Source organism: Equus przewalskii, chromosome 7 (genome assembly GCF_037783145.1).
Source record: "Equus przewalskii isolate Varuska chromosome 7, EquPr2, whole genome shotgun sequence".
NCBI classification, from domain to species: domain Eukaryota; kingdom Metazoa; phylum Chordata; class Mammalia; order Perissodactyla; family Equidae; genus Equus; species Equus przewalskii.
Window position 1 is genome coordinate 81,735,097 of NC_091837.1, and position 21,103 is coordinate 81,756,199.

General features: G+C 39.5%; 1 protein-coding gene across 7 annotated transcripts in view; it reads right to left on the reverse strand.

Moving 5' to 3' along the window:
- Positions 1–14,189: 14,189 nt before the first annotated feature.
- Positions 14,190–21,103, reverse strand: part of LOC103545418 (serpin B3-like) — a 63,901-nt gene continuing 56,987 nt past the window's right edge. For 5 of the 7 annotated variants that reach the window (XM_070627816.1, XM_070627819.1, XM_070627818.1 and 2 more), the window contains 3 exons: positions 20,202–20,341; positions 19,749–19,904; positions 17,419–18,161 (listed from right to left, as the gene is read on the reverse strand). In XM_070627816.1, the coding sequence (XP_070483917.1) occupies positions 17,754–18,161; positions 19,749–19,904; positions 20,202–20,341 (704 nt within the window). In that variant the 3' untranslated portion in view covers positions 17,419–17,753. Of the gene's footprint in view, positions 14,838–17,418; positions 18,162–19,748; positions 19,905–20,201; positions 20,342–21,103 lie in introns of those variants that run through there. The other 2 variants (XM_070627823.1, XM_070627820.1) reach the window with 2 other exon arrangements.

A 21,103-nucleotide genomic window follows, 5' to 3' on the forward strand; every position in this document is an offset into this window, starting at 1 on the left:
ATATCCTGGGTTCTTGTATTTATTAAGAGAGGGAGGGCCCAGGAAGAGAATACCATCTTTGATAGACAGGGTGGTGAATAGATTTCATTTCATCTGATTGTGAAAAGGAATGTGGTATTCTTTTGTATTCACTAAAAAGTCATGACTTCTCCTCCACCAAAAAAGTCCTGTTAGAATGGCTTCACTGTTGATTTCTACCAGATATGTAAAAAATTGACACCAGTCTTTCCAAAGTCTTCCAAAAACTGAAGAGGAATATGAATGAATGAAGAGTAATAGGGATGAATAATTCATTCTGTGAGGACAGCATTACCCTGATGTCAAAGGAAGATTAGACACTATAAGAAGAAAACTACACACCCATGTCTCTTATAAATATGACAGAAAATTCCTCATGAAATACCAGCAAATTGAATTCAGCAGCATATTAAAAGGATTATATTTCATGACCTAGGTTTTATTTCTGGAGTACGAGGATAGATCAGCATAGGAAAATCAATCAATGTACTATACCGCAGTAACAGAATGAAGGGCCAAAAACCATGTGATCATCTCAAGTGATGTAGTTAATCATTAGACAAAATTAAACTTCTTTTTAAATAAAAACATTCAACGAATTTGGAATAGAAGGATATTTCCTCAACATGACAAAGCATATCTATGAAATATCCCAGGCAACTTCACACTCCATAGTGAAAGACTGAAAGCAGTTACCCTAAGAACAGATGCCTGCATTTCCCACTTCTGCTCAACATAGTACTGGAAGTTCTAGCCGGAGAAATTAGACAAGAAAAAGAAATAAAACGAATTCAAGATGGAAAGGAAGAAGTAAAATGATGTCTATTCACAGATGACATGTTCTCATATGTAGCAAATCCTAAAGATTCCACAAAAAATCTCCTAGAAATGATAAATAATTCAGGAAGTTTCTAAGGTGGGAAATCAACAAACAAAAATTAGTTGTATTTTAATACCTAAACCAGAAAAATCTGAAAAAGAGATTAAGAAAAACACATCTGTTCACAATAACATCAGAAGGCATTAAATACCAAGGATAAACTTAACTAGTAGCCAAAATATCTGTAGATGGAAAACTTCGAAAAAACGTTGATGAATGAAATTAAAGAAGACATGAAGAAATGGAAGGATATTTTGTGTTCATGGATTGGAAACATAACGTTGCTAATACGACAATGCTTTTCAAATCCATGTACAGATTCAATGCCATCTCTGTCAGAATGTCAATGATTTCATTTTTTAGAATAGAAAAAAGCCATCAAAACATCATGTGTAGTCTCAAGGCATCCCCAGTGGCCAAAACAATGCTGATAAAGAAGAGCAAATTTGGAAGTTTACATTTTCTGACTTCAAAGCTTCCTACACACTTACAGTAATTCAAACAGTGTGGCATAGAGATAGACTATATACCTATGCAACAGGATACAAAACCTGATAATAAACTCTTACATACATGGTTACATGATTTTTGACAAGGAAGCCAAGACCATTCAATGGGGGAAAGGACAGTCTTTTCAATAAATGGTGCTGGTAACACTGGATTTCTACATGGAAAAGCATCAGCTTGGACCTTTACCTTACACCATATTCAAACTCTAGGTCAGAATGGATGGAAAGCCTAAATGTAAGAGCTGAAACAGTAAAGTCTTTAGAAGAACACATAGTGGAAAAACATGACATTGGATTTGGCAGTGATTTCTTTGATATGCCACCCAAAAGAGGGAAACAAAGAGGAATTGATACTTGATCAAAATTAGAAACTTTTGTGCATCAAAGGGCACTATCTAGAAAGCATAAAACAACCCACAGAATGGGAAAATACATTTGCAAGTCAGGTATCTGATGAGAGATTAATATCCATGATATATCAAGTACTCCTTCAGCTCAACAACAACAAAGCAAAACTGAATTGAAAAATTGCAAAGGACTTGAATAGACATTTTTCCAAAGAAGATTTACAAATTCCTAGAAAAGAAAATAAGTGTGGCAAAGATGTGTAGAAAACAGAACCCTTGTGCATTGCTAATAGGAATGTAAAATGGTGTAGCAGCTGTGGAAAGCAGTTTGAGGAACCACCGTATTGACGATGGCTGCACAGCCCGTGAATGTACTTAATGCCACTGAATTGCAGAGTTAAACGTGATTAACATGGTAAATTTCATCTTGTGTATATTTTAGCACTCTCACACACACACAGCCATGCTTTTTGACTTAAACTCTTCTTTTTATTATGTTAGGTCAACTCTCTTTTACATTCCCCTTAAAGATTCTTTAAATTTTCTTTTCCTTTCTCAAAATCTCTTCTGATGCTGTGGCTTTATCACTTTCAATTAATGTCTTTTCCTTATTTAATTAAAGAAAAACAGAAAAATTTTTTCTACTTCAACTTTTCACCATCCTCTAAACTTCAGACTTACATGCCCTTTCACCCTTCCTTCTTTTCCCTGTCCTCTTATTTCCAGCTTCTATTTTTTCTAGAACCTTACTTTCATTAATGCCACACTTTTTCCAAATGAACCTCTCTAACTGTAGTGGAGCACTCTCCTGGCGTAAATACACTGAAACTCTCTCTCATTCTTAAGCAAGCAAGCAAATCACTTTCTGCTAGTCACTCCATACATATAATCTTCTTTTGACATTCAAATTTCTGAGAGCCTATATTCCATATTTCTCCTTGTTCACCCACTGCAAACTGACTTCTTCCTCAATATTTTCAGGGCATAGTTTTTGCTTAAGTTCCCTATCGACTTTCTGAATTCCTAATCCAGTAGACTCTTCCAGGGATCATATCTGAACAAAGGATTCTTCTTGAGTCATCTGCAGACCCCGGGTGGTGCCAGACCACAGGGTCAGAACCAGTTCCATAATAACCCAAGACATTATTTGCTTTTCCCACTATGTTGAGATAGACATTGTGATGCAAAAGCAATGATTTCTAAAACTTCTGGAAATTTAGCATGAATCAAGGTTGTGGCCCCCAATCATATCTGTATATGGATTCTCCACTACCCACCCCCACCACACACACCATTTTCAACTAACGTCCTTTATGAATTAGTAAAAACATTTAATTGAAGATTTATTTGAATCTCTCCTTTGAGTACACATCATTTAAAATTAGGTGAGTTGAAATGGGAATGATACATAATGCAATAATACATCTTTTCAAATTTTTTCCTAAGTATGGGATTATTCTTAAAAATAGATTTTAATAAACAATGTTTCCCCTCCACATTGTTTCAAAGACAATAGGTACTGTGTGTGCTTTATGCAAATCTTCTCCTCTTCCTGATTCTTTATCAATTTGATTGAGGTGTAATTTACATGAAAGCATAAAGTGCTTGTCTGGGGCCCCATCTTCCTCTATGTTCTGCTCCAAGCAAGTCAGTGCTTGCGTCTCTCCTCTGGAGGCACTTGTCTTCCACACATTGCATTATAAAAGTGCAATGACTTTTGAGAAATATAAGCAGCTCTGTGACCGCCACTCATTCAAGTTGTCAAGCATTCATTGCAACAAGCAATTTTCCTTGGACTCTTTTACCATCAATTTCCTCCCCAAATCCAGCCTTGGGAAATCACTAATCAGCTTCCTGTTATCACAAGTTTTGTTACCACAAGCTAGTTTTGCCTGTTCTAGGACATTATATAAGTGGCGTTGCCTAATATGGACTCTTTCTGTCCAGCTCCTTTTGCGCAGCGTAAAGAGGCACCATCTTCTGCTCTGCAATTAGTGTGGGATACAGAGTCATTCTAGATGGGATTTGAGCTGTGTTTGGATTTTGTTGTTGTGATGGTTGCCTTCAATGTGGTCCTGGCTTTAACTCCTTAGCGTTACCTCGTGTAGGGTAGAGGCCTGATTGCTGGACGGTTTTCCCCATGTTCTTGCTCCACCCTCAACTATCAGCCTTCCTTATGCACTTTGACCTCAGAGGGGCCCTTTCTGCCTGCTTGGAGCTTTTGGGGTTAGCCTGGGCTGAGGGAAGGGGAGTTGTTCTGTCTCTCTTCTCAGGGTTGGGGCCTGGGAGAGTTTCATGCCAGTCTCCAAGGAGAAGAGGGTGTTTAGTTTGTCCCTTACTCGGTCACGTGTTATCACCTCTGCCTTGGGAGAGAGGGTTACTACCATGTCTCAGCATTTAAGGACATTTGTTTCTTGTGGAGAAGAATCTCGTGGGGCTTCTTGCCTTTTCTGCCTTGGCCACCCCTTCTCTCCTCCAGACTCATACCACTGAGGATGTCTTGCCCCCAGTCTTTCTCTTGAGCACCCAAGGAACCTGTGTGGAGAAGACTCAGTGTGTATAACCTCCCCCTGTGTCTGCAGCTCCCAGGGTTCTCTACGCTTGTGCTACCCTCACTTGACCTTCAGCACTGGTCTGGGGTCCTGTCTTCCTCCATGTTCTGCCCCAGATAAGTCAGTGCTCAATCTGTCTCCTCTTGGAGGGCCTTGTCTTTCCTTAGATTTCAGGCTGGGTGGTGTCCCTGGAACCATGGCCTTCTGATGGCATCAAGAATCTGCGTGTTATCCAGATTTTTCTGTTAGTGGAGCAGCACTCTTCCAGCTTTCTCCATCACAGCAGAAGCTGGAAGTTGTGTGACCCCTTGCGTGACTCACCCCTCTGTGCCCCTGAGGTCCCGGAAGCTGCCTGATGCTGACCTGGTGTGCCCAGGTCCAGTTATTTCCAGAGAAGACGTGCTGTTTTCTGTATTCAGGGTGAAGTTCTTTCCTGTGAGACATGTAATTTTGCTGAGCCTTCTGAAATCTCTGCTGCTGAGCCCTCCTGTCTCTTCTTGCTTTTCTCCTCTCTTCCTCCAGGGCCTCCTGCTCACCCCCAGCTGCTTTCACCTTTGGCAGCCTTGCCATGAATCATGAGACCATGAATTATACCAGCCTCCAAACTTTCCTGAAAAAGGAAGGCACAGAGATATTTTTATTTGCTTATTATGACTTGCAAAGGAGAATGAGGAGAAAGATACTGAGAACAGAGCCATTTTCATGTGGGAAATCCCTCTTTAATTTTTTTCTTGTCCTTAATTGACCAAGGAAGTTTCTCATCTACAGCTTGATCTGTGAACTTCAGCAACAGGAAGGAGTTCCCAGGTACAGTTAGACACAGTTTATGGTATGATTCAATTTATAAACAAATACATTGACATCATTGATTTGAAATACATAAATGAGACACTTCTGGGTTTGGGTCACATGAAACCCCTTTCAGGAAGTACTTTCTGCCCTTCCCAATATGTCTCACCCAGTCCAGTCATCCCAGAGTGCTTGGTGAATTTCATTCATACTTAACTATGTTGTAATGATGTTTTCTGTTTATATGAGTCTCCCCCACTAACTATAGTCATCTTTGCATGCTCAGCATCTACATCAATGTCTGGAAATGCAAGTGCTCAAAAGTCTGATTAGTTCCTCATTCCACTGCATCTTATATCCAGTGTTTTATCCACCAACTTATTGGAGGAGCAAGGAGATAGCATCTAATGGCAAGTTATCAATGAAGAATAAAACTGTCCTAAGGGAAGTGGAAATGTGTAGCTCCCACATCATCAGTGAGTCATGAACTGCGGTGCAATCAGCAGTGGGTCTGTTGACAATGGCCAAAGGGCAGTGATCGGCGAATGGGTACCCCCGGCCTCTGCAGTCAGAGCTTTCTGAGGATGACAGATCATTGCCTGAGTGGGCAGCATCACATGCAACATTAAATTCATCAACCTGGTGGAGGGAAGGAAGCAAAGTGAAGAACAGCAGGCCTGGAGTCAGGAAGCTGGAGTTTCTATCCCAGCTCTGCCTTGACCTAACTGTGATTGAGAAGACGATACTTAATTTTTTGGGAATTTTGTTTTATTGCTGCTTAAATGAGCACAGAATTGTATAAACGATCTCTACTATCACTTCTAACATTCTATTGGTGGCTACTCCCTATGAAATGATCCACTATCTAATTATAATGGAAAATAATTGATTCAGAAATAAAGAGGGAATTACAGTCCAAAACGTAAGCAAGAAAAACCAATTTTGTTCATTTCCATGTCTAAAGCCTCCTCCTGTGTGCCAACTTTAGAGTTTGACAAACTGAATATCAATCTGGGCTTTGGGAATAGATATATGGTTTTGAGTAGTTCATCTTTCTGAGTCTTGGTTTCTGTTTTTGTTTTTTTGTTAGGAAGATTTGTCCTGAGCAGACCTCTGTTGTCAATCTTCCTCTTTTTGCTTGAGGAAGACTGTTACTGAGCTAACATCTGTCCCAATCTTCCTCTGTTTTATGTGGGATGCCACCACAGTGTGGCTTGACGAGCAGTGCTGTGTCCTCACCTGGGATCCGAACCTGCAAGACCCAGGCCACCAAAGCGGAGCATGCCAACTTAAACACTACATCAGTGGGCTGGCCCTATGGTTTCTTCATTTTAAAAGTGGGTTTTATAAGAGTTACTTCTTTACTGAGCTATGTGAGGATAAATAGAGTATGTGGTTATTAAAGAATCGGAACAAGGTATGTATCCAAGAGGTTATCTGCTGTTTTCTTTGCCATCACTATCATATCACCACCACCACCACCACCACCACCATCAATATCATCGTCATCATCATCGTCATCGTTATCAACAGCATCATTCTCTAACTTTGCTTGGAAACCAAATCGTGGCCATTCTGTCCTTAGCCACCATATTAGAATCTAAGCTGTCATTTTATCAGTTCTAAAATGTTGGTGGATTCCAGGTCAGAGAGGCATTTTTCTCCCTTTTTGATTTATGTCTCGTGTCAGTATTTGGACTGAGTGCTCAAGGAAGTTGTACACCAATGTGTGCATTAAGCCCATCAAAGGTGTTCAAAAGTTCTGGCTCCTAAGCTTGTGCACACCAATCTTCTGGGGTTTGAAAATAATCACTTATGATGCTATATTTGTGAGGCAGTCTGCACTCATTGCTGCACCCTAAGTCTGTCACTGCAGGAGGTGTCAGCAGAATAAGTGGTTTTAAACTTGACATATGTACAAACTTCCCCTCAATGTCCCCCTCTGGGGGTCAACAGAAGGTCCCAGGACCTCTGAGCACTTATCTCACTCTCTGTATTTCTGCAGATGTGCATTAGGAAGATGGGGCCTTGAGATGGAGAGCTTGACCTCCCCAGCATCACCATTTGTGTAATCGGGGATTTGCTCTGGAGATTAAGGAATCAGGGCTGTTGGGATGCATGGATCTTGGGTGTTGGGATGCAGAGATCCCCAGTGGCAGAAGTAGAGAGATGCTAGGATCCTGTGCAATAGCTGCTTTGGCATGGCCTTTGAGGTCATTGATGTGCCACCCTGGGAATGGACATGAACATCACTTCCAGGAGGTGAAAATGCAGACATCGCTCCACCTGTCATGTGAAGTTTATCTAACCTTGAACTTCACCTTAGTGTGATCAATGTTTAACTCAGAGCATACTAAAAAAATGGCTGCTTTTGTTTTTCTTAAAATTAGTGTTAGACAAAAAATGTAGGTAAAAAAGTTCTTCCTGGGGAGGAAGCATTTGCATTCTTAGTCTCAAGTGAAACATGAATTATTTGGGGCAATATTTTGTATTATGAGTGTTTCTGGTTTCCATACATCTGGGCAGATAATTATCAGCAACAGAGACAGGATAGTCTTAGATGTTAAGATTCTAGAAGGGAAGGGCTTGGCCCTGGGTTCCTATGTCCTGAGATAGCTTTATCCTCTGCAGAATCACACACACACACACACACACACACACACATACACACAGCCTCCTAGTTGGGCAGGACCCTCAGTGAGTTCTGGTCTGTTTCAAATGTCTAGCAAGATTTCTGAGTTGGCCTCTTTTATGGTATCCTCAAGTTTTGTGGATTTCTACTTTTCTGATTGCCTACCAGCTCAGCTGTTTTCTGACTGATCTCAGGCACTTCCTTGTATATATTGCATCCATACTGCTACTCTTGTTCCAGATGTTGAAGTCTGCCTTGAGCATGAACATTAGCACATTTTTCCAAGTTCTGGCCTGCTTGTGTTCTGAATTCAGTTCCCCTCTTCTGGTCTTCACGATGCTTGGTTTATTTATCCTTTTTCGTCACCCTGTTTCTGAGAACCCACTGCCTAATCCAGCATTGCACATAGAAGATGCAGAATAAATGTTCTTTGAATGACCTAAATTAAACCACATACAGTGAAGCCAATTATGTATTTTATGCATGTTTTTGATGTCTTGTGTAATACAAATGCAAATGAATTCTTATAAAACAAATGATAGCCCCTGTGTCACTTACAGAGAATGACTCAATCATTCATTCGTCATATAGTTGCTGGCCACCTGTGTGTGATGTAGGTATACAATGCAAATGATTCTGACAGAGCCAGATGGAGCCAAGAGAGTATCCGCTGAGAGCTTTCCCCAGAAGAGGAGGATATTGTTTCCTAAGGAAAGAAGGCGTGTATCCTTCCACTTATATGACATAAGTGGTTTGGCTTTCATCTTTGACTATTGAGAATTGTATCAAAAAACTGATATAAAGATAGGTTTAAATACCATACCTTATCCAATGACAATTAATGGAAAAATATCTGGACATGAATTTCTTGTTAAACTCTTTCTAATCTCAAACTAAATTTTAAATATAGTCATTTTCAAACCCTTGATCAGTAAAGACAACTTGGTAGATCACAACTCACAAAACTTTATTTTTTAACGTGTGGTTTCGTGATGCTTCTTGCTCCATATTACAAGGATTTTGGTGTATTATTCAATGTATTTAAACGTATGTGAATAAATTGAAGATTGGCTACAAGTTGACCAAAACGAAGTTGTTCTTACAAACGTATTTAATTAAGAAACATGTTTGCTCAAATATTTCCAGAGGCAAAGTAACTATGTGTGATTTGTCCAGTTTGCTTCCTCTTCCTCCCCTTCCTCCATCCCCACCCTCTTTATTGAGGTATAATTTATATAGAACAAAATTCACACATTTTAAGTGTACATGTCAATGATTTTTGAAAAATGTAAGCAGCTGTGTAACTACCACTCAATCAAGTTGTAGAGCATTCGTCTCAACCAGAAATTTCCCTTGGACTCTGTTATAATCCATGTCTTCCCAAACTCCAGACCCAGGAGAGCACTAATCAGCTTGCTGTCACCACAGGTTGAACCTCTTGTATGTGGAACTATATAATCCGTGCTCTTTCTGTCCAGCTTCTTTTGCACAGAGAAGTGTTTGAGAGGTTTCTCCATGTTGCTGCAGGATTCAGTAGTTTCTTCCTTTTTATCACTCAGTCCTATTCCACTGTTTCTCTATCCATTCACCTGCTGATGCAAATATGAGTTATTTCCAATGTTGGCCATTGTGAATAAACCTACTACGAATTTTTGTATACAAGTCCTTCTGGACACACGTATTTTCAATTCTCTTGGGTAAATATGGGAGAGGCATTGCTGGTGAGCAATATGGTAAGCAAAGGTTTAATTTTATAGAAATTACCAAAGTGATTTCCCAGCCTATGAATTTCATAGTCCCACCAGTAATGCATCAGATTTCTCCTTGCTCCACAATCTCTTCAGCAGTTAATATGGCCAGTTTATCAATTTTAATTTTGGCCACTCTAATAGGTGTGAAGTATTCTGTGGGGAGGGACTTTGAAAGTACATAAATATCGATTCCTTTTAAAACTTTTCATTTAGTCATTTAGTTATTTTACATCAGTATGGACTCGTGATCTGTTTTATTCAACGAATTATAATCTATTGTTTTACAAAACAAGATCCTAGATTTGAGTTTCTCTTCAATTTCTCTTACATGTGGCCACAGTGCAGGAGTAGTTGGTTCTCTGACTGGCCCAAAATATACGGAAGTTTTCAGGTCTCAGAGCGGGATGTCAACCATTTCCTCTACCTGATATGACTCAAATTCCTGTGAGTCTTTGTCTTAACTTGTTTGCTTTTATAAAGTTCCTTTTGAAAACCCAACTAAAATAACGAGTAGTTGAAAATTATGGTCTAAAGGCATTCTAACCATCAGTTCTTCAAACCCCCAAATCTCTATACCAGTGTCAACTTCATTGAATCATTGGAAATTAATTCTCACCCATAGCCACACTCTGAGCTTATTTATTACCTACAATTTTCTATTTTAAGATACACTTCAAAATCCCAGGTCCTGGATCAAACTTCTGAACCTCTGATTGTTCTCACAACCTCATTCCCATCATTTCTGTTCTTCAGCCTTGTTAACTACTCCACTGCCTCTCAGTTTATCAAGGTACCCGCCTCCTGCCTTGCCTTCCCTTCCCAGCCTGTTCACTGCATGGTTTACTCATGTTACCCACTCTCTTGCCAGTCTGTCGGTTCCCTTGACCAAGTCTCACACTTAACGGTGAAACGTCTTCCTTTGCTCTGTTCTTGGGCTGCTGCATTCTGCTGAAGAAAATTTAGAGCTTTCTCAAGTTTATGACTTGCAAAGGAGAATGAGGAGAAAGATACTGAGAACAGAGCCATTTTCATGCTGGGAACTCCCTCTTTAATTTTTTCTTTTCCTTAATTGCCCAAGGAAGTTTCTCATCTACAGCTTGATCTGCGAACTTCAGCAACAGGAAGGAGTTCCCAGGTACAATTAGACACAGTTTATGGTATGATTCCATTTATAAACAAATACATTGACATCATTGATTTGAAATACATAAATGAGACACTTCTGGGTTTGGGTCACATGAAACCCCCTTTCAGGAAGTCCTTTCTGCCCTTCCCAATATGTCTCACCCAGTCCAGTCATCCCAGAGTGCTTGGTGAATTTCATTCATACTTAACTATGTTGTAATGATGTTTTCTGTTTAATACCAGTCTCCCCCACTAACTATAGTCATCTTTGCATGCTCAGCATCCACATCAATGTCTGGAAATGCAAGTGCTCCAAAGTCTCATTAGTTCCTCATTCCACCGCATCTTATATCCAGTGTTTTATCCACCAACTTATTGGAGGAGCAAGGAGATAGCATCTAATGGCAAGTTATCAATGAAGAATAAAACTGTCCTAAGGGAAGTGGAAATGTGTAGCTCCCACATCATCAGTGAGTCATGAACTGCAGTGCAATCAGCAGTGGGTCTGTTGACAATGGCCAAAGGGCAGTGATCGGCGAATGGGTACCCCCGGCCTCTGCAGTCAGAGCTTTCTGAGGATGACAGATCATTGCCTGAGTGGGCAGCATCACATGCAACATTAAATTCATCAACCTGGTGGAGGGAAGGAAAAGCAAAGTGAAGAACAGCAGGCCTGGAGTCAGGAAGCTGAAAGTAACCCATCCGAGCTCTGCCTTGACCTAACTGTGATTGAGAAGACGATACTTAATTTTTTGGGAATTTTGTTTTATTGCTGCTTAAATGAGCACAGAATTGTATAAACGATGTCTACTATCACTTCTAACATTCTATTGGTGGCTACTCCCTATGAAATGATCCACTATCTAATTATAATGGAAAATAATTGATTCAGAAATAAAGAGGGAATTACAGTCCCAAACGTAAGCAAGAAAAACCAATTTTGTTCATTTCCATGTCTAAAGCCTCCTCCTGTGTGCCAACTTTGGAGTCTGACAAACTGAATATCAATCTGGGCTTTGGGAATAGATATATGGTTTTGAGTAGTTCATCTTTCGAGTCTTGGTTTCTGTTTTTGTTTTTTTGTTAGGAAGATTGGCCCTGAGCAGACCTCTGTTGTCAATCTTCCTCTTTTTGCTCGAGGAAGACTGTTACTGAGCTAACATCTGTCCCAATCTTCCTCTGTTTTATGTGGGATGCCACCACAGTGTGGCTTGACGAGCAGTGCTATGTCCTCACCTGGGATCCGAACCTGGAGACCCAGGCCACCAAAGTGGAGCATGCCAACTTAAACTTAAAACGTAGTCATCAGTGGGCTGGCCCTATGGTTTCTTCATTTTAAAAGCTGGGTTTTATAAGAGTTACTTCTTTACTGAGCTATGTGAGGATAAATAGAGTATGTGGTTATTAAAGAATCGGAACAAGGTATGTATCCAAGAGGTTATCTGCTGTTTTCTTTGCCATCACTATCATATCACCACCACCACCACCACCACCACCATCAATATCATCGTCATCATCATCGTCATCGTTATCAACAGCATCGTTCTCTAACTTTGCTTGGAAACCAAATCGTGGCCATTCTGTCCTTAGCCACCATATTAGAATCTAAGCTGTCATTTTATCAGTTCTAAAATGTTGGTGGATTCCAGGTCAGAGAGGCATTTTTCTCCCTTTTTGATTTATGTCTCGTGTCAGTATTTGGACTGAGTGCTCAAGGAAGTTGTACACCAATGTGTGCATTAAGCCCATCAAAGGTGTTCAAAAGTTCTGGCTCCTAAGCTTGTGCACACCAATCTTCTGGGGTTTGAAAATAATCACTTATGACTGCTATATTTGTGAGGCAGTCTGCACCTCATTGCTGCACCCTAAGTCTGTCACTGCAGGAGGTGTCAGCAGAATAAGTGGTTTTAAACTTGACATATGTACAAACTTCCCCTCAATGTCCCCCTCTGGGGGTCAACAGAAGGTCCCAGGACCTCTGAGCACTTATCTCACTCTCTCGTATTTCTGCAGATGTGCATTAGGAAGATGGGGCCTTGAGATGGAGAGTCTGACCTCCCCAGCATCACCATTTGTGTAATCGGGGATTTGCTCTGGAGATTAAGGAATCAGGGCTGTTGGGATGCATGGATCTTGGGTGTTGGGATGCAGAGATCCCCAGTGGCAGAAGTAGAGAGATGCTAGGATCCTGTGCAATAGCTGCTTTGGCATGGCCTTTGAGGTCATTGATGTGCCACCCTGGGAATGGACATGAACATCACTTCCAGGAGGTGAAAATGCAGACATCGCTCCACCTGTCATGTGAAGTTTATCTAACCTTGAACTTCACCTTAGTGTGATCAATGTTTAACTCAGAGCATACTAAAAAAATGGCTGCTTTTGTTTTTCTTAAAATTAGTGTTAGACAAAAAATGTAGGTAAAAAAGTTCTTCCTGGGGAGGAAGCATTTGCATTCTTAGTCTCAAGTGAAACATGAATTATTTGGGGCAATATTTTGTATTATGAGTGTTTCTGGTTTCCATACATCTGGGCAGATAATTATCAGCAACAGAGACAGGATAGTCTTAGATGTTAAGATTCTAGAAGGGAAGGGCTTGGCCCTGGGTTCCTATGTCCTGAGATAGCTTTATCCTCTGCAGACATCACACACACACACACACACACACACACACCTACACACAGCCTCCTAGTTGGGCAGGACCCTCAGTGAGTTCTGGTCTGTTTCAAATGTCTAGCAAGATTTCTGAGTTGGCCTCTTTTATGGTATCCTCAAGTTTTGTGGATTTCTACTTTTCTGATTGCCTACCAGCTCAGCTGTTTTCTGACTGATCTCAGGCACTTCCTTGTATATATTGCATCCATACTGCTACTCTTGTTCCAGATGTTGAAGTCTGCCTTGAGCATGAACATTAGCACATTTTTCCAAGTTCTGGCCTGCTTGTGTTCTGAATTCAGTTCCCCTCTTCTGGTCTTCACGATGCTTGGTTTATTTATCCTTTTTCGTCACCCTGTTTCTGAGAACCCACTGCCTAATCCAGCATTGCACATAGAAGATGCAGAATAAATGTTCTTTGAATGACCTAAATTAAACCACATACAGTGAAGCCAATTATGTATTTTATGCATGTTTTTGATGTCTTGTGTAATACAAATGCAAATGAATTCTTATAAAACAAATGATAGCCCCTGTGTCACTTACAGAGAATGACTCAATCATTCATTCGTCATATAGTTGCTGGCCACCTGTGTGTGATGTAGGTATACAACGAAATGATTCTGACAGAGCCAGATGGAGCCAAGAGAGTATCCGCTGAGAGCTTTCCCCAGAAGAGGAGGATATTGTTTCCTAAGGAAAGAAGGCGTGTATCCTTCCACTTATATGACATAAGTGGTTTGGCTTTCATCTTTGACTATTGAGAATTGTATCAAAAAACTGATATAAAGATAGGTTTAAATACCATACCTTATCCAATGAGAATTAATGGAAAAATATCTGGACATGAATTTCTTGTTAAACTCTTTCTAATCTCAAACTAAATTTTAAATATAGTCATTTTCAAACCCTTGATCAGTAAAGACAACTTGGTAGATCACAACTCACAAAACTTTATTTTTTAACGTGTGGTTTCGTGATGCTTCTTGCTCCATATTACAAGGATTTTGGTGTATTATTCAATGTATTTAAACGTATGTGAATAAATTGAAGATTGGCTACAAGTTGACCAAAACGAAGTTGTTCTTACAAACGTATTTAATTAAGAAACATGTTTGCTCAAATATTTCCAGAGGCAAAGTAACTATGTGTGATTTGTCCAGTTTGCTTCCTCTTCCTCCCCTTCCTCCATCCCCACCCTCTTTATTGAGGTATAATTTATATAGAACAAAATTCACACATTTTAAGTGTACATGTCAATGATTTTTGAAAAATGTAAGCAGCTGTGTAACTACCACTCAATCAAGTTGTAGAGCATTCGTCTCAACCAGAAATTTCCCTTGGACTCTGTTATAATCCATGTCTTCCCAAACTCCAGACCCAGGAGAGCACTAATCAGCTTGCTGTCACCACAGGTTGAACCTCTTGTATGTGGAACTATATAATCCTGTGCTCTTTCTGTCCAGCTTCTTTTCGCACAGAGAAGTGTTTGAGAGGTTTCTCCATGTTGCTGCAGGATTCAGTAGTTTCTTCCTTTTTATCACTCAGTCCTATTCCACTGTTTCTCTATCCATTCACCTGCTGATGCAAATATGAGTTATTTCCAATGTTGGCCATTGTGAATAAACCTACTACGAATTTTTGTATACAAGTCCTTCTGGACACACGTATTTTCAATTCTCTTGGGTAAATATGAAGGACAGGCATTGCTGAATAATATGGTAAGCAAAGGTTTAATTTTATAAGAAATTACCAAAGTGATTTCCCTAGTGGTTGCATCCTTCATAGTCCCACCAGTAGTGTATCAGATTTCTCCTTGCTCCACAATCTCTTCAGCAGTTAATATGGCCAGTTTATCAATTTTAATTTTGGCCACTCTAATAGGTGTGAAGTATTCTGTGGGGAGGGACTTTGAAAGTACATAAATATCCATTCCTTTTAAAACTTTTCATTCAGTCATTTAGTTATTTTACATCAGTATGGACTCGTGTTCTGTTTTATTCAATGAATTATAATCTATTGTTTCAAAAAACAAGATCCTAGATTTGAATTTCTCTTCAATTTCTCTTACATGTGGCCACAGTGCAGGGGTAGTTGGTTCTCTGACTTGCCTGGAATATATGGGAAGTTTTCAGGTCTCAGAGCGGGATGTCAACCATCTCCTCTACCTGATATGACTCAAATTCCTGTGAGTCTTTGTCTTAACTAGTTTGCTTTTATAAAGGAACTGTTGAAAACCCAACTAAAATAACTAGTAGTTGAAAATTATGGTCTAAAGGCATTCTAACAATCAGTTCTTCAAACCCCCAAATCTCTATACCAGTGTCAACTTCACTGAATCATTGGAAATTAATTCACACCCATAGCCACACTCTGAGCTTATTTATTACCTACAATTTTCTATTTTAAGATACACTTCAAAATCCCAGGTCCTAGATCAAACTTCTGAACCTCTGATCGTTCTCACAAACTCATTCCCATCATTTCTGTTCTTCAGCCTTGTTAACTACTCCACTGCCTCTCAGTTTATCAAGGTACCCGCCTCCTGCCTTGCCTTCCCTTCGTAGCCTGTTCACTGCATGGTTTACTCATGTTACCCACTCTCTTGCCAGTCTGTCAGTTCCCTTGACCAAGTCTCACTCTTAACGGTGAAACATCTTCCTCTGCTCTGTTCTCGGGCAGCTGGATTCTGCTGAAGAAAATTTAGAGCTATCTCAAGTCCTCCAAAATCCTTGGTTTGTGTAATCAGCTGGGATTCCGTATTGACTGGGAAGGATTTGGAATGAATACAGTCCCCTAAAAAAATCTGTGTTCCAGAAAATAAAAATTGTCAATTCCCAGCCTTTATATATTGATGTACTTCAATCAATACTTTGGCTGAGGAAAATTGGCCCTGAGCTAATATCTGTTCCAATCTTCTTCTATTTTATAAATGAGACGCCTGCCACAGCATGGCTTGATAAATGGTGTGAACGTCCGTACCCAGGACTTCAAGGTCAGTTTTAAGCCCTCCTTTCTTATCACCTTATACTCTCTCCCTAGGATCTCATTTTTGCCTTTAGTCACCTTTTAAAAAGTTATTTACTCATTAACTCTAAAACTTTTGTGTTGAGCATCACAAGTTTAGAGCTTCAGATCATATCCTGCGTTTGCGCTAGATTCATATATTCATGTGATTACTAGACAACTCCATTTGGATGTCTCAAAAGAGGTTAAAATTCCACAAACACAAACCTAAACCAGGGATCTGATCATCTCTCCAAAACAAAATCTTCTCCCAACAAACTGGTTGGTTAGGCATGCTTGAAAATATAGGCATCATTCTTGGCTTCTGTCTCTCATTTCTGTCATATATAATGTGTTGCCAGAATTCTGTGGATTTTTCCTTCCTAAGCAATTCTCACAGGAATCTGTTTCTCTCAGTCTCCACTCCTGACACTCTAATGGTTTGCTAATTAATTTCACAGTATCCACAATCTTGCTCCTTCTCATCCATTTACATATTAATAACCAGAGATACATTTTAAAGATGCAGGTATGATGATCTCACTCTCTTCTTTGGACAAGAAATGAACAAAAGCTGTAATGGCTTTCCCTTTATTTTAGGATAAAATTGAATGTTCTTAACGTGTGCTACAAAGCCTTTCATGTTCTGGTAGCAGCCTACACTTCAGCCTAATCATTCCTTTTCGTATTTGGAATTTTCTTTTCTTTTCTTTTTTTTTTGTTGAGGAAGATTAGCCCTGAGCTAACATCTGCCACCAGTCCTCCTCTTTTGGCTGAGGAAGATTGGCCCTGAGCTAATATCTGTTCCAATCTTCTTCTATTTTATAAATGAGACGCCTGCCACAGCATGGCTTGATAAATGGTGTGAACGTCCGTACCCAGGATCTCAACCAGCGAACCCTGGGCCACTGAAGTGAAGTGCACGAACTTAACTGCTATGCCACTGAGCCAGCTGCTGAGTTTTCTTTTTGTATGTGATAATATATTCATGAATTATCTTTCCTATTTGGGGTGGGCTACTTGCACTTTGTTAAAAAGAAAAAGAAAAGGGAAGAGCAACAAATAATATGATTGTCACTGTTTTATGATCATGTGTTTCATAAAACCAAAAAATTTAGATATTTAAGTTCACAAATAACACCTATACTTTAATAAATGTGGGTGCTAGCATAATAAGTTTTATTAGTAGAAATGATTTTGAAATTGGAGATATGCTATTTCCAAATTAGGAGAAGATATAGTATTGAAATATCCCATCATCTTATCTTGAACATTTTGTCCAAAGGGAATCATCATGAGGAAATAAAGTAGGTTTACAGGTGTTTGTAGAAAGAGAGAGATAGTCAGTCATGCTATTTCAACCATTATGCTCTTAGTGATGACTATGAGATTGGAAAGGACAAAGAATTAAAGAGAACCTGTTATTTCTAGCTATCAACATATTAGAATAAATGTGAACTTCCCCTTAAAGTAGTAGCAGCCTAATTGCATCTAAGGAGAAGAGACTCTGCCCATGAAGAGGATGCTGTTGGTGTTATTGTGCTTGATGAAGAACAGGAAAGGGTGATCACAGTGGAAACTTCCATAAATTAGTGCTGATGTTCTACCACTAACTACGATGCCTGTAGCAGCTGTGGCCTCTGTGCCCTCCTCATTCACCTCCAAGAAGGACTTGTGTGCAACTTTTGTCACCAGGAGATCCCGGCTCTTTGCCATGCCCAAGAAGTTGGCATCCCATTCACTGAAGGCGTCCACTATCCCCATGGACATCAGCATGTCCTTGAGGTCATAGCTCTCTTCCACTTTGAACCGAGGTAAATGTAAGTCCACTTGTTTCTCCCTCATATTCTGTGAGCTTGTCCACTCTATTAGTTTCTCAGTGGTGAGTTTATCTTCAAGCTGTAACAATGGACAAAAGGAACAATGAAGTGATTCTCAGTGGACATTGAACATACCTTAACATTGGACTGAATCATGTGGAAACCTTTATTTTAACAGTAAATGTAAGTACAGAAGTTACATAGATATATAAATAATAATAAAGTGAATCTTCTATATTATACCTGTAAAATAAATGGTAGCTTCTGCAATATACACATACAATATATATGAAACATATATATAAAACAAAAGAAACTTTAAATAAAAATATTTTGTAAAAGATGAACTATATGTCCCCATTTCTTAAGCTGCCAGCGCACTTCATGTTTCACTTTTTAATAGTCTATTCTTGTTAATGTCCTTCTGTACACAGTTTTTTACATACTGCAATTATACCATACCACCTATTTTTATTCATTTTTCTTGCTTGGCCTATTTGTAAACTTTCACCATACAGATATATATTTCTCTAATCAAGTTTAAATTATTACATAATGCTACCATTAAATTGACGTTCATGTATATGTCTTTCCTTGATATTTTTAAAACATGTACGGTGTGTCAGTCCCTAAGCTAAACTATTGGCAACACAAAGATGCAGCATTGTTCTTTGTTTAGAATTTTTCATTATTTTGAGCCACTTCTGTCCAAAGGCTGTTGCCTTGTTTACATTAGTTAGTTTAGGATCAAATCCCAGGACTGTGATGTCATTGACAACGATGGCTGAGCTACAGGATGAATACCGTAATGTTCCTTCACATATGATTGCCATGTTACTTTCCCTGAGGATCTCCAATTTCTAGGCTTACCACAATATATATTTTGAGTGCACTCAAAGTTCACTGCAACTTCAGCATCATCATAAACTATTATAGTAATTGCAGATGGCTATTTTTGGAATGTTCTTAATATTCCAGATATTCTTATTGTTATTTTTCATGTTAACTTCAACCATTATAACAGTGCTAAGAGGAAAATTTCTTTTTTTTTTACTTACAGAAATGAGGCGCTGAATGACTTTTGAGCTCCTAGGGACAGAGTACTTCTAAACTGAGAAGTAGGCATCAAGGTAAATCTATTTGTCCACTGTCCCCAAACCAATGTGATTTAATGTGCAAAATGGTGCCCAGTGTTGTTTTAATTTGCTTGGTTTTGTTTATGAGTGAACTTGTATATATTTTCCATGTGTGACGTTCACCTGAGTCTTAGTTTCCTTGTCTTCAAATGAATACACTGGAATATATCAGAGGTTCTTCTGGTTGCAAAATAGTATAGGTGTGTGCCTAGGTGTATTTTATTCTGAACAGACATTTCATATTTTCATCAGAATATTAATGAGACCTCTGATATTAAGATTTTCTATATATTCTTCCGTATCACACTGTGATACTTAAGATATTTGTTCTATGGAATGCAGTATGATGCCAGGTTCTCCTTAACAATTCTCCTTTAGACTGCATGCAGAGAAGAAGAGTAGTCTATTCCTGAGCTCTGTTAGACATCACCAACAATCTGTGAGCACCACTTCAATGGACAGCCCGTACAAGCAGAGTGCTACTAGGAAATCAGGCAATAGTATGAAGAATTGGAGGTAGAAGCTGTTACCCTCTGCAGACCATCCACTTCATTTGGCAGCATCAACATCATGCTTAGATCTTTGCCTTTGTATGGTATTTCCAGGATCTTGGCTTGCATGTCCTGGACTTCAGTGAAATTAAAGGAACCAATTTGTTTCATCATCTGCACGGATTTGCTGGTATCCTGCAGCAATTAATGTGGGAAAGAAATGCGAAGTGAGCTGTGAGTCAAACAAACATAATACTGTTGAGATGCCAAACACATCCTCTTTCTAAGAGATGATCTGGGAAATCTTTGAATTATGAGAAGAGTTTCTTCAAGTATTCCTGACTAAATAAAGTCCAAAAAATGAAACAGGAAAATACAGCCATGTAAATTTCATTGCAACCTGCAGTTGTACATTCTATCAGATATGAGTTTAAATTGAACATTCCATAGGTAACTAACTATATTATTATCATGAAAAGTTATAAACAATACCTTGTTCGGCCAAAATTTTTCCTCCACAGTAGATTCTTTATCAAATTTCTTATCCCACTGCCCTTTGAAATAGACTGCATTCACCAGAACCAGAATGGCAAAATCAAGAGAGTCACGGGGAAGCAGATCCTTGATTTTTCCTGAAACAGAAAGGAAAACAAAATTCCATCATAAAAGTACAAGTGGTTTGTCTGAAAGATGCTTTGAAAGTTACTACTGATCATTCACTATTCACATGAGTCACCACTCTACAGACTGTCACTAATAGTTCACGAGCTGCAGCTTTCCTCTTGGCACCAGCCTGATGGACTTACCCCTGATGGGGTGGCCATTCTTTTCACTAGACATGTGTTCAGAGTCTCTGTCTGTGGGCGACTTCAGTCCTCTCACAATGAATATTGATAAACGGATTTCAGCTACTGTGTGAACAAATCCGTTCCCTCCCTCCCTCCCTCCCTCTGTCAGTTCTTCCAAACCTGCAGTCATCACCCCGTACTCCCTTTGTCCTTTTATCTTTTTTTAAATTTAGGTTCACTACTCAGAGGAAGAAGCCCTTGGTTTTTCTTTGGGAAAAATGGCATGAACTCTATTATCTGAAACACATGCCCTGTGCCATCAGACCCCACTCCCTGGGGTGTCTTCCTTTTCATTCTCCACTTTGAATAGCTGTTACGTTTGGCCTATTATGCGAGTGGGAGGTATGATAGGGGTTCACAGAATGAGAGTGTGTCAAGCTCTCTGCCCTGGATGGGGAAGACAGCTGGGAAAGTCCCTGCAGGATGGGGGGATGGAGAAGTGGGCAGGCAGCTCCAGCTGCAGGTGGCAAGGAGGGGAGTTTACAGGAGCGCTGCTTGTTTGCCAATTAACAAAGGACATGGGAATCATTTCTGACGTTTCCCTTA